General features: G+C 41.0%; 1 protein-coding gene across 1 annotated transcript in view; it reads right to left on the bottom strand.

Annotated features, from left to right (window-relative positions):
• ush2a (Usher syndrome 2A (autosomal recessive, mild)) overlaps positions 1-21366 on the bottom strand; it is a 916330-nt gene that overhangs the window by 388221 nt on the left and 506743 nt on the right. The window contains exon 38 of the mRNA XM_078230465.1: positions 4581-4760. Within this exon, the coding sequence (XP_078086591.1) occupies positions 4581-4760 (180 nt within the window). The remainder of the gene's footprint in view (positions 1-4580; positions 4761-21366) is intronic.

Here is a 21366-nt window from a genome sequence, read left to right as displayed (position 1 = left end):
GTTAGAGGATAGTAATGTTCCTGCTGTACGAGTTCAGCAATATGCCTCAGTGTTATTCTGTGAATTTATTTTCAATGGGAGCTTGTTAAGATTATCTAAACCTATTTTACTTAGAACTCTTAGAGACATAGAAAGAGGAAGTTTTCATCCCATCAGTCCTAGACTGAATTTAAGCCTAGTGCTGAGAAGCAAAGGCACAACGTTTGTTATTCCACTCAATCCCACTACTATTTTACTGAACATGGTCTGGGGTGGTGCGAACAATCTGTCAAGGTAAAACCCAGAAAATTTGAAGTGAAGGTATCTCAGTGGGGATATCATTCCATTTGATTTGATTTGATTTAATATTGTCACATGTATGAGTATACAGTGAAAAGTATTGCTTTTTGTGCGTTATACAGATGAAGCATACCATTCATAGAGAAGAAAATGAGAGAGTACAGAATGTAGTGTTACAATCGTAGCTAGGGTATAGAGAAAGATCAACTTAATGCGAGGTAGGTCCATTCAGAAGTCTGACAGCAGCAGGGAAGAAGCTGTTCTGTACGTGACCTCAGACTTTTGTATCTTTTTCCCGACAGAAAAAGGTGGAAGAGAGAATGTCCGGGGTGCGTGGGGTCCTTAATTATGCTGGCTGCTTTGCTGAGGCAGCGGGAAGTGTAGACAGAGTCAATGGATGGGAGGCTGGTTTGTATGATGGATTGGGCTACATTCACGACATTTTGTAATTTCTTGCGGTCTTGGGTAGAGCAGGAGTCATACCAAGCTGTGATATAACCAGAAAGAATGCTTTCGATGGTGCATCTGTAAAAGTTGGTGAGAGTCGAAGCTGACATGCCAAATTTCCTTAGTCTTCTGCAGGTTCCTGAGGAAGTAGAGGAGGATCAGAGAAGTGCCCAAAGTAGAAGTGTTTTACATCGTATTCAAGGGGGTCACACGGTGGCTCAATGGTTTGCATTACTGCCTCACAGTACCAGGAACCCTGGTTCAATTCCAGCCTTGGGTGACTGTCTGTGTGGAGTTCGCATGTTCTCCCTGTGCCTGCGTGGGTTTCCTCTGGTTTTCTCCCACAGTCCAAAGATGTGCAGGTTAGGTTGATTGGCCATGCTAAATTGCCACTTTGTGTCTAAAGATGGTTAGGATAGGTGGATTAGTCATGGTGAAGATGGAGCCATCCTTAAACTGTCCACAGGTCAGGGCAATCATATCTGGACATGCCTGGGCAGATTGATATCTGGAGACCATATGATTCATGAGGGAATCTGCAACAGTCTCTAAAGTCATAACTTGAAAGCACTTTGAGGACAGGGAGGGCTCTGTCAAGACTGTGAAGTTGACTGCTATCTTGAATTTTTGCCAGTATTTTTTTCTGAAGAATAGCATGAGATATCTGTCAAATCGCACAAACTGTACATTGGCATTACAGAAATGATAGATGCACTGTTTTCTCCAATCAGGAATGTCATTAATTTCTCGATGGAAGACAGATAACAAATGCAAAGCCGGAATGTTGGATGTAGACAGTGTGCCCCTAAGAACAGCAATCTCATTACCATTGTGACAAATCCATGTAAATGGCTTCAATATAAGAGTAACAAAGAAATTATGACAAAATTCTTATTATTCTATGGCACTGCTCATTTCACCAGTGTTTCCCTGTAACTCTGGATTCCAACATCTCACATTGCTGCATAACTGGTCATCTCAGGGGGCATGCTACTTTAGACTGGCTATTATAATTTCACTGATCCATAAGGGTTGTAGCATAAAACTAGAGGCTGACATACCAAATGGATGAGCTGTGCTGACCTCCAGAATGTCAAATTCGACTTCACTGGGGAGGGGGCTGCCATTCAGTCTGGTTTAACGGTCAGGACTACCTCAGCAATGTTTGCCTGACTGGTCTGTTGGTGTTGCCCCTCTTCCTTTAATACCCAAGAGAATGGTTGAGGCGAAACTTGTAAGCATTGACCATTGAATTACACGGAAAAAGGTGATCCAAAAAGAGTTATGATAAAATTAACAGGAACAATGGTGAAGGGTTTTATGGAGCCTTCAGGATTGGGAAATGTGGTGTGCAGGGTGACTGAATGAGGCAGGATGTGAGATTTTGATTTTCCGGGGGCAGGTTGAGATGCAGTGATCAAGTCTGTAGCATGCTTGCGGTGTGTTAGGCCTCACGCCATCGGGTGGAGGTTTCCCAATCATTACATACTTGCATGCCATGAAAACCCTGTAGAACGTATAAAACTTTTAAAAAATTACATCCTACCTTCAAGATAAAGTCAGCAACATACAAGAATCCTGTGGCACCCAGTTGGCAGTCACTTAAAGGTCATATTCAACAGTTCACTTTGTGTAATTGTTTCAGAGGTCAGCAGTTTTCCTTGTTGAACCCTATAGCATAAGGGAGGGGAGCAGGAGAATGGCAGCTTGCATGGAGGACTGGCAAGTGTGGGTCAGTGGTGAGCAGGAGCGTGGAGTGAGGTCAGAGGCATGGAGGAGTGAAAGATGGATTCAATGGAGGACTGAGGATGAAGTCGGGGGCATGGAGGAGTGGAAGAGGGAAGGGCCTGGTGTGCTGGGTGTGGTGGGATGTAGTGGGAACAGTCAGTCGAAGTAAGGTATGTGGGCCCATCTATAGATGTCGGCTGGAAAAATTGGCTGGCTTTGAGTTCACTGATCACCTTTCAGTTATCCTTGCTGAAAGTTATCTTGGACAATATCCTTTACAGTGCATAGAAAGGAAGGCCAGCTGAGCCATGTCCCACAGAGTGGCAAGTACGATACCAGATACTAACATGAATATTCAATAAAGAGTGAACTCAAAGACACATGGGTCCAGAACTTCTGATTTCTGGATGGTCATACCCCAGAGGTATCCTCCAAGATGTACTATGGGACCCCTTGGAAGTCCCTACACATTGATCACATGGGAATTGCCCTGGAAACTTGGGGACTTCCAATGGGCAATTCCCTCTGTGGCTGGAACCCTCTGAAAATGTCTCTAATTCCGAGTTAGAGTCAAAGACTTTGGATGATATCAACTTATTTACCAGAATAGTTGCCCAGCAAAAGTTAGAAGGATTCAAACCCAAGACTAGGGCAGAAGTGCACTCCGTCCACCTGCAGGGCCCAGACCAGTAACAAACTCACCAAGCTGCAGGGTATATGGAACGGTAGTTGTTGCATGAAGTCAGAGGCATCAGGCGCAGAGGTTCTGCAACAATTGGGCAGCTTTGCATAAAATCTCTGGGTTCCTGGGGCCCAGGAGAATTGACAGTTGCGGCGGGGTGTTGAGTGAAGCATGCAAGAGGAATTCTGTTATGTCTTGGGATTTATTTGATCATGTTTCCACAGGAAGGATTTGGGATAGAAAGAGTTACTTTCAACTGTTGTGTTACAAAGCTAGGTGTATTCAATTAGTTTTAAAAAGACATTCAGATGAAAGGTAGTGACAATCCTTAAAATAAAACAATTTGATAGATTGTCTTGGTAATCAAAAAAAACAGCTACCTCCCATTGTTTTGGGAAGTATCTGGGTTCCAGATGCTTGGCCAGGGGTTTTTGGCAGGTCTAACCTTCTGGCTGTGAATCCAAGGAGATAAAAATAGAGACAGATTTTGAACAAGAGCCACAGGAGCAAGCTTTGGTCAAGATCAGATAGAAATAGTTTGCTTTTTTATAGCACCTTTCACATTCTCGAGACACTCCGAAGCACGTCACATCAAATGAAATGTTTTTGAAGTGTGGACGCTGTGGTGTGTAGGCCAATGTAGCATACAATTCACAACAGCAAGGTCCTACAAATGGCAACGAGATAAATCAGATAATCTATTTTGGTTCTGTTAGTTAAAGGTTCGCTAGAATTCCCCTCTTCTTTCAATTGTGAAAAGGAACTCTCCTCTATCTACCAATCCTAGCTGAAACATCTCATCTGAAAAGTCAGCACATTCAATGCTGTAGCACTGACTCACTGTTACATTGAAGTGTCAGCTTAGATTACATGCTCAAATTTTTTTTCGAATGGGTCTTGAACCTACATCCTTCTAACTCACAGGCGAGAGTGCTGCAACTGAGCTGAGACGGACACCTAGAAGGGAAATGGCAGGAGGGTAGTCTGGAGCTTTTTTGTTTAAAATCAATCAAAGCAGCGATGTAAGAAAGAAAAGCATATTCCCCTTTATTCTGCATTACGTTGGGCTAACTGAATGAACTGACTCCAAAAGTAACTGTTCTGTGTGCCCATTTCCTGTGAGGTAAAGTATTTTAACTATTCATGTCAGCCGGTTACACCAGGTGTTTTCTGAGACTGTCTTCAAAAGGTTTGGAGGAGATACTTAAGGCAAGAGCCTAAACAGGTAACAGTGATTTAAAATTCCTATGTCTATCTGTGGGCATCATATTTTTCATCAATGCCCTTCAATGGTTGCTGAAGTTTTCTCAGTGTAGTTTATATTATGTGCTACATTTCATTTCAAATTGATTTATTGTATTCCAGAAGCAAGCATAATTGATACAAGGGAACTGTTGTAATTTTACAAACTGCTTGAAAAAAATGCATTCTTACAATTACTTACCCCCAGGAGGCATCCTTATTGCTGCAAGATCACTTGTCATATATCCTTGACTATTAGAGGCATTTACTTGCACAGTGTAGTTGGAATAGGGAAGTAGTCCTCTTATGGTTACCCATACATCAGCTTCTGAACTCTTGTATAATCTCTGGGTTAGGCGCCTGATGTAATAATTATTTTTATCTATAAAAGAGGTAAATGATGTAGTCAGGTCTTTTACATAGTGGAAAGTTTTGCCTTTCAACAATGAATATGTAGTGTGTTAAGATTTCCGTAAAGGCCAATAACTTTCAAAAGAAAGGAATTCTCACAAAACCAATGGAAAGAAAATTGACGGACAAATATCGACTTTTACTGTAACAAACCAACTGAAATCAATATAATGCAAACATTGGTTAATAGTTGAAGGATATTGCAAATAAAAAGGTAAGTTTCACTTTAAATAGTTGATACAACAAAGACACATGTGAAATATCTACAAGCACTCATTAATTGTTGCACAAATGTGGCATCATGAGCAATTTCAGTCTTTCAAACTTTGCCTCTGTTCTATAGGATCACATACTTCCCACTCAATTGTTACGACCCTCAATAGCAGCAGTATTCCATCTGAAATCCCTGGATATAGTTAACACTGGATAAGGCACATGTTTATGGATCCTCTCTCACGTGGGTCATGACAGTCCCAATGGCACAGATTCCCCAGAGACTTCCTTCTGCAATTTCCTTCAGACTTTTAAATGGGCTGGTGGGCTCTGACAACACTGAAACAGCAAGAGTGGTCTTGTCCATTCTGCAAATCCCTCACTCTTTCTGTCTTAAGCTCTCTGTCTTTTCTAACTGCATAACACCCCAGCTGTGGGACCAAACAACTTGGAGAGCAGCCAAAAGTCCATTCACTTTGGGCAGAAGATCTAAGCCACTGCCTCTGCTATATTCCCAGAACCTGGCTTCAATGCCAGGATTTACCCTAAACTGCCAAACGGAAAACTGACCCATTTGTGGAGAGCCTTGCTTGTTTGCACTCACACCAATTCTGTGTGTTCTGCCACAGACAGGCTGGAATCCCAACACTGCAATTAGCTTGCTATTTACCTTTTTGCTTCTTAGTTTTTCATCCCCATGGCAACCTCAGGTCACAAGAGCATTTCTTGGTTGATGTAATAACCAGGAAACCAATGATCCCCCTTCCACTTTGGTCTTGAAGAGAAATCACACAATAGGAAAATATACTTTTCCAAAGAACATTGTCTCATTATCAGAAATTTAATTGGGGGTTAACTTACTTTTTAACAAATAAAAATATTCAAAATACTTTGTAGGTCTGGCAGCATGTATGGAGATAGAAACATAGAAAACATTTCTTTTTAAAGTTGTTTCTCCCTCCACAGGTGCTGCAAGTTTAATATTTCAGGTAGTTTGGGGCGGCACGGTGGCACAGTGGTTAGCATTACTGCTTCAAAACACTAGGGACCTGAGTTCGATTCATGGCTTGAGTCACTGTCTGTGTGGAGTCTGCACATTCTCCCCATGACTGTGTGGGTTTCCTCTGGGTGCTCTGGTTTCCTCCCACAGTCTGAAAGACATGCTGGTTAGGTGCATTGGCAGTGCTAAATTCTCCCCCAGTGTACTGAACAGGTGCCGGAGTGTGGTGACTAGGGGATTTTCATAGTAACTTCATTCTAGTGTTAATGTAAGCCTACATGTGACTAATAAATAAGCTTTTTAACTTTTAGAATGATCCATTATTCTGTATATTTAGATTAAAGAGAACAAAGCACAAAAAAAATTACTGAACAGGAACAAGCCCTTCGGCCCTCCAAGTCTGCACACGACCACGCTGCCCGACTGAACTAAAACCCCAAAGAACAAAGAAAAGTACAGCACAGGAACAGGTTAGTTAAAATATTGACCCAGCTTTCTCTATCTATTTATTTTATTTATTAGTGTCACAAGTAGACTTGCATTAACACTGCAATGAAGTTACTGCGAAAATCCCCTCGTCGCCACACTCTGGTGCCTGTTCAGGTAACTGAGGGAGAATTTAGTATGGCCAATGCACCTAACCAGCACGTCTTTCGGACTATGGGAGGAAACCAGAGCACACGGAGGAAACCCATGCAGGCACGGAGAGAATGTGCAGACTCCGCATAGACAGTGATGGGAATCGAATCCGGGTCCCTGGTGCTGTGAGGTAGCGGTGCTAACCGCTTTATAGCTCAATCAATGTTATACTCCTGCCAACAACAGAAAGAACAAGTAACATATTACTTAAATATAATATATCATAATCACATTTTTGATATTGTCACAGACTGAGTGTCTTACAAAATTTGCAAGTACGTTGTAAGGCAGGATGCTGGATCTGGCGGAAAAGAGACTCCAAATTAGCTTCAGTTTTAGGCTTAGAAATTTGGTTACCCTGGCAGTGATGCAGGAAGTAATCATTGAAGAGATAAGCCGAAGGCACAACAAATTTTGATTTCCAGGTCACATTTAAATGAGGCTGGCAAATTGTGGAAACCTGCTGGGTATAACAGGGAGAGGTCAAAGCAGCAATTCAAACAGGAGGGAGGCAATCATGAGGCAGCAAGCAGTGGCTGGTGGTAATTCGGAGATAGGGAGATTGGTTCAGCATGAGCCTCTCCACCTTTAATAATGGCGATAAATACATTGCTAACCAACTTGGGGAGCGTGACTTGCACAGCACACATTTTTTTCTCAGTTAACATGTATAAAATTAAATCCGAATCCAAGATATATAAACAATTCTCAGATTTAGTTGACAGTAGTAAACATAAAATTATGAGCCTGTCATGTACACTGCAAATTACATGGCTTATGTGGACCAAATAATTGCAAACTTTGTGAGGAATTTGTTAATGCAACAAAATATTATGTAACTCCATTTTGTTTAATTATCTTCTAATTCTTGTTTTGCGTTGCCCGTTTACTACCAGTGCAAAATTTATGAGATCTTACACCTAACCACGTGTTTCTCCACATTCTACCTTAGTTGCAAGAATGCATGAAATGGTCAGCTGCTTTAGTAGTAAAGGAATTCTTTGGCTATCATCTTGTGGCAACCAAATACCAAGTTGGACCAGCTGCAAGCTTGTGCAGAACCATGAGTAATCTTGCCTTGCATCCCTCCGGCCACATGTGCAGATGTCAGCCGGGGTAGGCTGGAGGGTATGCATGTATTGCTATCCTGAGAGACAGCACGCATATCTGAGCGCATTCCAGACACGTCCCATGGCTGGGCATGACTCTGCTAACCACTGAGCTTGAAAGGGATAAAGTGACTGATGACTCTGAAGTGCTGGCAGAGCCAGATGCATTGGCTGTGCCCAATCTTCCCCTTACATGGCAAGATGAAGAACAGCAGATCGATCAAATGAGCAGCATGTAAGGTTAATGACATAATTAACTATCAAATGACAGAAGATGCAATAAAATGAAAAGCAGAATCCCATGATGACCCGACCTGTTGGCTGGCAGAGTTCATTGTCGTAAGTGTTTGTTTGGTGGACTTGGCTCTCAGTAAATGATGTTGTGAGCATGGATGTATTATCAGCATTAAAGATAACTATAAATAAAACAGTGCTGACTTCATCCATATTGTTTCACAATGCAATATGTGGACAAAAGCTGTCCGATTTTAGAGAAACACTTTTGGAGGTCCTTCAGAAAACAAAGGCTTTCTTTAGGAAGTCAGGGCCACCACCTTTCCATTAAAAACAGTATTGGGTGAAATGAATTCTGTTTTACCTGTGACTCGAATATGAGAGCAGATCAAGAAAGGTTTGCTCAGCGTTACGCATGGTAAATGCATGTCAGATTCATAACTTTAAACATGGATTGTATTCTGGGACAATATTTTCTTTCAAGAATGGATGTTAAAATGGCTGCTGAGGGTAAGGTGGGTTTTGAAATTTCTGTATAGACTCAGAACTATTTCAAGACTCTGGAAATTTCCTAATTGAATGAGCATGGGTGCGGTGCCCCCTTTAATGGATATACCACAACAAAATCATTTGTGGAATTCACACCTCCTGTTGTTTGTGGATTAACCCAAATTTAAAATCAATGGGCTCCCAAGGTGGAACTTTCAGAAAAGAATTTCACTAAAGGGGTGATATTACCAAAAAAGTTCTAAGTGGCAAACAAGCGTGAAAATGGGGGAGAATTGCGCCTTCCTTTTGGGCGAGCTCCCAGATGCAATCATGTGGCGCTTTGGAAAAGAAATGAGGCAAAGTGTGATTCTTGCCAGTAGGGGGAGTGACCAGAGCCTATTCATGCTGAGAAGTCAGCTGCTAACCTGTAGAGGTGCCATAGCACAGGCACCATTCTCCCAGTGCACTGTGTACCAGCGTACAAGGGTGGGAACATTCCGGGAGGAGAGACGATCGCAAGCCAAACTCATTAATGAGATTGAAATCAAGTCAATCTCATGCTAATCAGCCTTGTGCCCTTTCTGTGCCAGATCCGGTTTGCACCAGCAGAAAGGGACAGGGAAGATTGCAAACCATTTAGCATCAGGCGTGAAACCCATCTTTGGACCCACACACAATTTTCCCAGATTACTGCCAGGTGCATCACAACTCGAAATTTGCAGCACTAGGCTTACTGTCTTTGTGCTTGAAACATCACAAAGAGACCTGTAGAGACTCCAATTCATCAGTGGGTATGAAGGCTGCCATCCATCCTCCATTAATTATGTAGCAATGGCTTTGGCCTTCAAATTCATCAAAGCAGCCCTGAGAGGTGTCAAGTGTAACAAATCAGCCGTGGCCCGAGCAGCAGAAATTGCCCTTGCCATCAGTATCACCCTATGCATGGTACAACCAAACAAAATCCCTGAGAGCTCACTGAGTTTTATCCTCCAAGGAACAGCGTCCCCATACTCATCTGAGGAAATGGACAAGTCTATCGTGCTGTTCAGGGATACAAAGGCCACTCAGTTCTCATTGCTGGGAAAAGACCTGACACTTTCTCCAGGAATCTCTGCGACTGCAAAGGCACTAATCAATGGGATTGGAAGAGGATGTGTGCCCATTCCCTTCTTTTGGGTCCACTTACAACGTGACCTAATCTCTGAGCCAGTTACTGTAAGGATTGTCCCTAAACTGCTCATGGCCAGGATCTTCCCAGACTGTGTTGTGGCCCTTCCCCAAGCTCGGCAGGTAAATTTAATTAATGAAGAGCCAAAGTTCAATTAGATGAGGCAGAGACCTGGCTGGCTGAAATATTCTTTGGGAATCTGAATGAAGGTGTGGAGGCGCTCAGCCGAGCCTTCATAATTAAGGTGAGCAGGCAGACTCTGACCTAAAGGATATAGTGCAGAATGCCTACTCTCAAACAAAGGCTGCTCAGGTTCTAGGATGCTATTACTTGAGATAAATGGTAGTTATACCAAAATGGAAACCTTCCAGGGACATGTTCAGAAAACGAGTGAACAGTGTAACATTGGAATGTAATCCCCTCAGAATACTGCAAGAAAATCCTGTGAATTACCATTCCAATTCCTGAACATGTGGGTGGCCGCAAGATCCTAGCCCGAACAAGCAGGCATTTTGGCAGGCCTCAGCTGAATTCTGCAAGAAATGTCAGGTTACAGGAAAGCTACAGTCCATAATTAAACCCTTCCCACTCAAACCCATACCGCCGTTTGGTGAACCCTTTAACAGAATTCTGATAAACGGAATAGGACCTATACCCACAGCCAGGTCAGGCTATCAGTACCCCCTTATTATAATAGACTTTGACACCTAATTCCATGAGGCCCTCAGCCCAAGCTATGATTGAGGGGTTGACTCAGTTCTTTACCCAGTATGGCTAGGCAAAAGAGATCCAATTGGAACAGGGAATGAATTTCATGCCCAGCGAGTTTCAGGAGCTTGTACACATCCTAGGTAGAATCATAGAAACCCTACAGTGCAGAAGGAGGCCATTCGGCCCATCGAGTCTGCACCAACCACAATCCCACTTAGGCCCTATCCCATATCACTAGATATTTACCCGCTAATCCCTCTAACCTCCGCATCTCATGACTCTAAGGGGCAATTTTTAGCATGGCCAATCAACCTAACCCGCACATCTTTGGACTGTGGGAGGAAACTGGAGCACCCGGAGGAAACCCACGCAGACACGAGGAGAATGTGCAAACTCCACACAGACAGTGACCAAAGCTGGGAATCGAACCCAGGTCCCTGGTGCTGTGAAGCAGCAGTGCTAACCACTGTGCTACCCTGCCTCCCTGTGTAAATGTAAATTATTTAACTCACACCCTCAAAGGAACAATAGTAAAGCCACCTTAACATGCTAAAAGAAATTGTAGTCCAGAACCCAGCCAACCAGTAAATGTTTGCCAGGAAACAGGGATTAAAGAGGACAGCAGTGTCAACAAGGAAGAGCTAGATGAGGAAGAAGGAATGGAAAACTCACAGGCTGAACCCCTGACTGGAAAACACAGAGGTTCTGGAGGATTTAAATACTGTGCTGACCCTTCTAACTGGTGAGCAGAGGAAAGACATAACCACCTTGCTGACAGAGTTTAAAGAAGTGTGTGGGGACCAAGCGGGATGTGGTTCACTGACCGGTCGTGATGTGGATGTAGGAGACACCTCAACCCAATTAATTTAAACCCTCACAATCTGAGCCCTGACAAGCTGCCTTTGGTCTGCCAAGAAATCCAGTAGAAGCTCCCCCATCGTACTAGTTCCAAATCCAGATGGTTCTAAGAGTTCTGCATTGACTATTGGAAAGCAAATGCAGTGACCTCAGCCCATTTATACCCAATGCCTTGCATTGAGATCTGCATTGACCAAGAAGACAACTACATTTGAATCAGCAAAATTGATCTTTTGAAAGATTACTGATCAATACGTCCCAGCAGCCTTCTGAAAAATAAGATTGTGGTTGGATTAAGCAACTGGATGACCTGTAGGTTTACAGTGACACCTGGAAAGACCACTGAGACTACTTGGAAGTAGTGTTGAAGGACCAACAGGGAGCTAAATTAGTAGTGAGCTTGACCAAGAGTGAATTTGCGAAAGCAAAAGTAACCTAATAGAACATGTACTAGGACAGGATTTAGTGATGCAAAGTATATGACCTGGCTGACTTCCTCTTTCCCAAAACAAAGCGGAGATTAATGCAATTTATGGGAATGTATGGATTTTATCAGAAATTTGTCCCGAACTTCAGCACCCTAAGCACTCCAGCAATAAGGGAAGGGACAAGGGTTTCAGCTCTCTCTCATCCCCGTCCATAACATGGGACACACATGGATGTCAAGATACAGGTCTTAACATTGTTATGTTCTTTAACTCTGCTGTTGGATCGGGATTTTTCATGGACTACCATGTGCTCTGGTTCGCCCTTCATTAGCTGAACAGTTCAGGTTTTCTTCCCATCTTTAGCCTTCACATCTTCCTTGGAGCACTTTGGCGATTTTCAACTGTCTTACCAAAATCTTTAGTTTTGGGGCTTTTTTTTAGATCAGATCTGCAGACTTTTGAAAAGTTGATTTTCAGAGATTTTGGGGTCCTTTATTGCTGCCACCATGTTGTATGTTGGTTGTGACTGACTAAGGAACGGTTAAGGAGACACAGATATGTCCAACAATGATTGTTGATTGTATGAACATGACTAATTAAAGATGTGCAAGACTACAGGCATTACTCAATCTAAGCCACGAATGTTCTCCTTCTAGATTCCTAGTCATTTTACTCTTTCTTATGTCATCATGTTATTGACATCTCCAGTTTCACACATTAACCCTTTCAACCATGAACACCCTAATAACCACAAGAATCACTTACCAAAAAATTCCTATCACCTTTTGCAGCGCAAATGCGCCTTTCCCTCAAGAGGAGCAGGCTGTTGTTTTGGGGAGATTCTAACTTAGAGACATTCAGTTATAATCCAACAGATGGTAATTTCATAACATTGAACCTTCAGCCAAGAAAACAAATCTAATGTCTGAACCCACAGTTCCTCTCGTGTTGAGCAGGGTTACTAATGCAATAGCACAATCATCAGGAAGTTAACATCAACCTGTCTTATGGTGGTCTTAAGTGGAGCTTTAAGTAGTGCTCTCCAGTCATGATATCGAGCACTCTGCTGATACATGTAGCCAATGAACAGGGTCCACAGAGCACGTTGCATGAAGAAATCGTTTAAAACAGCAGGCAACACAAACCTAACATACTGCCAGCAATGCAATGAATGGGCAAAGGTTAATTCCATACTGTAATGCTTGTTTTTTGAAGATTAGCCAATTTAACCACTTTCATCTTTTTAAATAGAAATGCAGGCTCATGTTGTTCCACAACACTGTGAGATGTTCCACATCCAAACGTTGATGGTCTGGTCAATTCAAAGATGCAAGCTACAAGCAGCAAGTTACACTCACAGCATGGAAAACCCGAAAGCTGCATTTATATTCTCATAGAAGGCATTTAGTGGTTTCAGAGGCACATGTATCCCTTGGTCTTCTTTTCAACAGATGTGTTGTTAATATTTGCAGAAGAAAATAATAAGAGCCTGTATGTGCAGACAGGTGAGGCGTCATAAAATACTAATGAGTATATAGCAATGGGGATTCTGGATACAGACGGTTTAGAAGGGGTTGCTGACAACCTCACGAATGTGGCTGCATGAATGCAGTCAACATCCTAGGAGAAACATTTTTACGCAGAAGGTTGTGAGGCTATGGAATGTAGTACCAGAGTTAATGATTGAAGAAGCTGTGTCAGGTTTAAAGTGCATTGTCTAAGTGGTTGGAAGAACAGGGATTAAATGGAACAGGAGGGGCATAAGAATTTAGGACAGCCGCTTGCGTGGGGCATAAACGAACTGGTTGGGCTGAATGGCCTATTTCTGCATTGTGGTTTCAATGTTGCATTGGCAAGTGATGGCAGTCAGTAGGAATTTAGGAGGGATTGTTGAGGAACGAATTAGAAAGGGAATAGTTGAATGTTACTGTGTAGATCTGGAGCTAGAATCTGTAATAAAAAAAAGGACTGATTAGACCACTTGCACTCTTATTGATTTCAACTTGGAAAAGCTGACCCAAGAACAATCAAAGCATGTTATAAAGCTGATTTATATGAATGCAATAAATTGTTTTGTTCAATGTAATGAATTGGCATAGTTTAACCCCTGCATTAACAGCACTATTGCTATTTTATTTATCCTCCTAGAATGCTGTAACAGGCCAGAGCAAATCATGCACAACAAAGTCCATGTTGTCAAATGTTATTGCACTGTAAAATGCAATGTTTCAGTGCAAATGAATCTGTAAACCTATTGGAATAAGTTATTTGACATGTGAATGTATTTTGGGGCTTTTATTGCTGGAGGTGTATGTGTTGTTTCAAATGATGGCAATGCAAAGTGTTGTGTGGAATCACTCAACGTAAAAACAACCCAAATTCGTTAATGGCCATTCACTGAGTGCAGAAGGGCTCATGCAAAAATAAAAGGACTGAATCAGAAATAATTAATGACAACATTTGTATAATGTATTCAAGGCATACTTTTACCTCCTAGCACCTATATAAATAAAAAGAAACAGTCATCCTGTGATTATGTTATAAACAGCCAAACATTACCAAACCATCAAGGCATTTGCAATGCCAATGTTTTAAATGAAAACAAAATGCTTTCTTTATTTCCACGATCAGATAAATGAATGGTTTTCCATGCTGAAGAATATATAATGGTTAAAAAGTCACTTTTTTCCTCAAGCTCTACATAAATCACAGAAGTAGTCAATATTTAATAATGCTTGCCTTGGTCTGGAGTCCCTTGATCACCCCTGTCATGTGTAATAGCTCCCTCTCCGATATCTTTGACATAAAAGCCCAGCTTTACTGCAATACTAACATGTAGAGGGTCATTACAGATCGACATTTACCTTAATCTGTGACTGCCAACCATGAACCGATAAATTCCAGCCGATTCCACTGGGAGAAATCAGTAAACTTCTCAGTGGAAAGAAGTGAAAGAAAATTCTGTAGAGAACAGAATCCATTTTCTACAAGCACTGCTCTATAAATGGGTTCTGACTTCTGAAAGTTCTTTTGCTGCTCAGCTTATAACATTTAATACTATTTTGATGATGTGAGGGACGTACTGACAACTGAAGATGACATGAATTACAGTCAAGCAAAAATCTGCTGTGCAAAAACAATGCAAGATTAAACACAAGAGTACATGGCTCTTGCATTATTCACCTTGCTACCTTGGCTGAATCTGCTGTTCTGTCATGGGCTCGGCCGAAATGTTGCTACTTTTTAAATTGATCATCACTCTCACACCTTATAATCTTACAAGTGCCTCACAGCATAATATTTCAAAATGCACTGTGCAAGTAAAAGGGACATGCCAGCCTTTATCAAGGGTCAGCCTGGATTGCACACAAATAAAAATTAGACTCAGGAATGTTTATGCTGCCTCCTTATAGGTATCAAAAAATGGGACATTTCACTTTTTAAAAGGTGCATCTTCTCACTATCTGAGATTTTGCAGTTGAATTCTAACCTCGCAATTCTCTGCAAACATCTGAAAATAAACTGATTTTCTTTAAGGAAAAAATTACTTATCACTAAAAACAATGATAATTTTGATTCTGTGGGGGTGTCAGCTTGGGGAGCTGCAGTCGTGTGTTCCAACCCTACTTTATTCTCTGGACAGTATGTGGTAAAGGGAGCAGATGCAATCTTTGTCCTCGTATTTGAATATAGCAAAGAAAGAAGATAACAGAGTCGTCTGAAGAGAACAGTCGGCTTAAAAGCAAAATTATTTTGTTTTATCATGCTTTCTTCAATTCTCCCCACTTTATGTACCATTCCTCTGTTGAGAGGTCTGGAGAATGACCGACACATCTTGCCGTTCCTCACGACAGCCAATAGAAACCAGGTAACAGCTTCTGTGGGGAACTACACTCTATGCCTATCCAATGGAATAGCAGAGTATTGGTATAAATCTACCTTTTACCAGTCAGTTTTTTTTTATTTGTTCATGAGACATGGGCGTCGTTGGCTGGCCAGCATTTATTGCCCATCTCTAGTTGCCCAAGGGCATTACTGTGGCTCTGAGTCACATGTAGGGCAGACCAGGTAAGGATGGCAGATTTCCTTCGCTAAAGGACATTAGTGAACCAGATGGGTTTTTCCGACAATCGACAATTGTTCCATGTTCATCAGTAGATTCTTATTCCAGACTCTTGTATTGAATTCAAATTCCACCATCTGCTGTGGTGGGATTCGAACCCGGGACCCCAGAACATTAGCTGAGTTTCTGGATTAATAGTCTAGCGATAATACCACGAGGCCATCGCCTCCCCTTGCTTGCACTATTCCATTTTTTTTTTAAATGACAAGCGATTTGGACAAGATAAAGATGCTGAACAGACTTAAATAAATGTTTAACAATATTTCCGACTGCTACAAGCTAACATCTCCAAAACTGTCATAGCATATAGGACAATTAGTAGTGTTTAGATAAGATGTAGAAAAGGCAAGGTGAGACTGAATTTTACAAGGAGTTGATTGAAAATTATTATGATGCTGTGTGCAATGCCTTTTATGTAACCCTAAGGGGAATAGTGTACTAGGTTAGAATACTATTGTTTGACTTCTAAAATCTGGAAATATAGGAAGGAAGTCTCCTTTTTAAAGACTTTTAAAGGTACTAATTGAAATGAGTGTCAGGCACATCAATCTGGCTCCCAGCAGACATAAATCCACAGCACAAAACTACCTATGATTTGGTGCTAATTAGACAATCTCACTCAGAGAGCTTATAAAGAGAGTAGTGTGGGAACCTGAAATGTCACACTGGTAGAGAAGAATACATCAAATTACCTACTACAATTAAAGAGATGCACCAGCTTTTTTGTAAAGGTCAATTCTGAGAAAGATTCTTCTCAATTACAGTTAAGGCACAATTCTGTGCCTTTGTAGCTGGAAAACTGTACTACCTGTAGCCGTAACGGCCGTTGATGAATGTGTATTGTCAGCTTGGCTCATTTGGTCGTGCTTTTTGCCTCTGAGTTGGAAAGTTATGGGTTCAAATCCATTCCAGGACGTTGGGGCATAGGCAATTTAGTTTGGAGGGAATAATGCATCACGGAAGAATAGGGAAGGCATTTAAGCATTGAGAACAGTGCAGAAAGAGCCATGCATCTAAGCTTTAATGTTAGAACTTCTGAGTTATTGGGCATTTCAGCCTTTCATGGAGACACGTGAGAAGTGATAAAATAGTAAATAGTGTGGAAAAGGTTCATTCATAAAATTAACTTAAATTATGTAATTAGGACAAGGGGTCACGGTTCAAAACTCATAAAAACAGATCTAAATTTTATTTGATATCAGAATGTTCTGCACATAAATAGTGATCAACATGTGGATGGATTACCAGATAGAGTACTGGAGGCAGAAACCGTGGAATAATTAAAGATGCAATTAGATATTGCACCGGGGAGCCTTCACAGCCACTTTGGATGGATATTCTAGATATGGACCAGCCACTTTTCCTTCCCTTCCTTACTGATGTTATCATGTTGTGTAACTGGAGGACATATAGCTAAATTAACGGAGAATTGCTAAAATAGATATAAAGAAGACCTTAACTCACAGGGGTAAGATATGTTAGGAGCAAACTGAGATGGAGTGATAGAGATAAAATAGAAAGATCGAAATAAAGGCTGCATGACGTTAAAGGAGAGTTAGCATAATGAAGGAGAGGCTTCTACTTGTCTTTGACTTTTTCATGGTATGTTTAAATATTGCAGATTTGTAGAGTCACCCTAGTGGATTCCATTATTGTTGGAATATATTCATTAAATAAATTCCAGGCTGGGTTTCTTATACACTCTATTACAGAATAAAACAATATAAATCTAGAAATAGCTATTGATTCACTAATGAGGGGTTCCTAAACAATGTTCTTGGGTTTTTTTGAGGATTGAAAATAGTGACTTAACATATAATGCTGGTTCCTGTAGGTCTACAAAACGAGGGTGCAGTGTGGCTGTCCGGGGAAGCAGCTTTTATTCTTGAAGAACAGGCACATATGGAAAATAATATTGAAATGATCTCCTTACCCAAGGAGCTTGGGAAGAGCTACATGAGTGCAAATGTTGCATCTATCGCAGTACTAGTTACATGCAGATTAAGTGCCTCCAGTGGGTTTAGCATTGGAAGGCATCATCCCGATTGTAATTCCTGGGATCGTTCCCAGCAGGTTTTCAGCGCATAATGCATCATTTTCATTTCACCATGATTGAAGACAAAATAAAAGCAATAAAGTTCCCAAATCCCTTGGCCCTTCCCGTAGCCTTTGTCTGCCACAGAATCCTTGACCACTCTCATTGACAGAATGCACAGCAATAGCGAAATACCAACATTATTGTCAAATCCATGTTTTCCAGTCAAATCACCAATAGATGTGTTGATACTTTAAATGTTGTATTGATTGTTTTATTCAACCAAGCGTAACTTCAAAAATAAAGGTTATCATCGCACAAGCTAACCTATAAAATTCTGTAAAGCAATTTTGAGTTACTTTATAACCATTACTTTTTCTGTGTGCTGCAATTGAAGATGATACTGTAGTCATTTTGATCTTTATCAGATTGTATACTCAACTTCAAAAGGAAAGAAGCGTCTCATCTTGAGAACTTGTCCATAAAACTTGGCAAAGGTCGTTGTAGGCATTCTGGAATTGTTTACGCTTCTGCTTTGTTTTGTCCAAGATGATACTATCAGCCTTATTTTTATCATATAAAATCCAACTCACAAGTTGGCCCAGAATCTCCTGATGTGATACAATCTGTGACTTACACAATAGATTATGCCGTTTCTTGATCCAGTCTAACCTTTACAAACTTACTCAAAATTGCCTGGATAGATAATTTGAATATACCACAGTGAGCATAATGATGAATCATAGGCCTCCAAGGTGGTGCAGTCAAAGGCTTTTCCCTGACAACTAATTAAGTGGATGACCTGAGTCACAGAATTCAAAATTTCAAATCCTTTCATTACTCTACACTTGCTCACTTGTAGAAATTTGTCTGAGTTCTGGACACGTTCAGTAGTTATATTCAGCTTTCAGAAACATTCGAAGCCAGTTTTTTAACAAACTATTTATTTAGAAGTTGACATGGTCATTTAAACCAGCTAACAATATCTCAGAATGAAGAGGATCAAATTGGGCCTCTACTTGCCCGTTTCTTGGGTATGAAATGGGAACAAAATGTCCAACTGCACTGAGCTATGTTCCAAACTCTAAATATGTCTGAATCATGTCCAATACAATATCACAGAATCATAAAATGTTTACAGCACAGAAGGAGGCCACTTGGCCCATTGTGTTTGTGCCAGCCAACAATGAGTCACCCAGCCTAATCCCACTTTCCAAGATTTGGCCCGTAGACAATATTAGCTCAGACATTCTTGGTGGCCATCTTAAACATCCATAAGAACCTTGTGTGTGCCAATGAGGGGTCCAACGCTTGTTTAAGGACTCCTACCCAAAAGCGGTCAGAGATGTATCAATACCTGGTGAAGATGAATGACCCGCTTCAGTGTTGTAATTTCTATGAAATTCTTTGCAATGCTAGCTGCTTGCCATACTGATTACTAATAGTCAAAATGTTGATGAAGAAACATTAGACTGTGCCCAAGAAAACCAGCCACCATTTATATATTGAGATAGATGAACAGCAAAGTGCGGCGCATTTATCCTTTATGATAGCGCAGTAAGTTGAGAGTGGAGTAAAATTGTACTGTGAACCAACGTTGCAAAATTAAACTACCTCTATGCACACTAACTTGTTTCGGTTGTTTAGTCCAGCAAGTATCCTTCTCAGATGTAACAGCACTCCCTCTACTGCATCCATTCATGATTCATAATGAATGGGAAATCTTGGGTTGGCAGTGTGCAATTTGAAGATTGTCCAATTATGAAACACTCTTTAGCCTTTCATAATTTATAGATTAAATTGTTCAATTATTTGTGTTGCATATTGAAAAATCACTGCTCCTGGTGGTACACTTACATTTGAGAAATTGGACTATTCTCATGGGTCTGTTGGTTAAGTTGGCATGAGGCTCGTCTTACAGACCTGGAAAATTCAAGGTTTAATTGCCAATCCATTTTAATTTATCTCAGCCAGGGTAACATTTGAAGCCATTAACTAGCTACGCACCCTGGGATTAAAAAGGGAAAAATCAGTATGGGCTCCTGCTCATCCTTTTTATGCATCAACCCTAATTGAAAAGGCACATGTGTGCATGTCAAATGAGTTTAGATTAATTTGTTTCTTAAGTTCCCCCAAAGTTGAGTAGCCTTTTGATACTCATTCCGTAAGCGCAGTGTTAAGAATTGCAACTTGGCTGAGGTACAGAAAGGTAAGCAGCATCTTTTGAACCATACATGCAATTAAGATTCAATGCTTTCAGGTTAAGAGGAAGAGGAAATTAAAAATCTAATATTTAATAAAGAGATAAAGATACCTGCAAATGCAACATCTTATGTGCATATTATTTATTCATATTTTAACTTGAACACTGTCGAAAAGAGAGATATGATGCTAAGGCATTCATCAGAACAAATCCAAGAATGCCAACTTTCAAACAATCACAACAATTCCTCCTACAGGAGAAAAGGGTGCTGATTGATTGGAAAATTGACTCTGATTGGCTGAGACATTGCCAGGCAGGAAGTAACGGGAAATTTTAGGCTATCCAAACCCCCAGGTAATTCAGAAAAGGCCCAAAGCTTGAGTGGATTCTTTTTGTTTGCAGACTATGTATGAGCGTATGATATTTCTAGCAAGCGTTAATGAGCCATGTTACGAGTTTGGCTGGTCATCTTAAATTGGTTGCTACTGTAGCTATTAGGGCACTTAGGATTGTTCACTAATTGTTGCCCAATCACGGTAACACATCGAACAATAGACATTTTGTGTTGGGTTTTGCAAGAGCAGGTTGGTTGAGTACGGTCTGTACTCTGCCTATTGACCGAAGGAACATGCTGTTGATTTGATCAGCTAATCACTGGGATGTATAGCCTATTAAACCCAGCATTGTACGACCACTAAAATACACACATGGCATTGTTCAAATGTATGGTAGATGGAACATCTTTTTGGATTAACATCATATAAGAGTTTCAATACAATGCCAGGTACATAAGCTGCATATCTCAGTGACTGGCTGATCAAATCAAACTGCATGTTCGTTCAGTTGTTCATTTTAGGTTGATGTGGCTCATTTACTCTTGCTCAAAGCTGTTGTAATATGTTTTTAAGGGACAGCAGAATGACATCACTAGAAGGGAAATATGTTACATGTTGCAGTATTTTATTCATTCATGGGATATCGATGTTTTTGGTGTGCCAGCATTTATTGTCTGTCCTTCATTGCCCTTGAACTGAGGGGCCTACTAGGCCATTTCAGAGGGCATTTAAGAGTCAAGCACATTGCTGTAGATCTGATGTCACATGTAGGCCAAGACCTGGTAAGGATGGCAGAATTCCTTCCCTAAAGGACAATCCGTGAACCCAATGGGTTTTATTTTAACAGCAATTGATAATGGTTTTGTGGTGATTAATACACTTTTAATTCCAGATTTTTTTAACAAATTCAATTTTCTCCATCTGCCATGGCAGGATTTGAATCGAGGTCTCCAGATCATTACTAGTCAGTGACAATACCACAATGCCACCGTCTTCCCACATTACACCATCGCATCCTCACATTATGCCACT

This window comes from Mustelus asterias, chromosome 15 (genome assembly GCF_964213995.1).
Source record: "Mustelus asterias chromosome 15, sMusAst1.hap1.1, whole genome shotgun sequence".
Lineage (NCBI taxonomy): Eukaryota > Metazoa > Chordata > Chondrichthyes > Carcharhiniformes > Triakidae > Mustelus > Mustelus asterias.
This window is presented reverse-complemented; position numbering and strand designations above follow the sequence as displayed.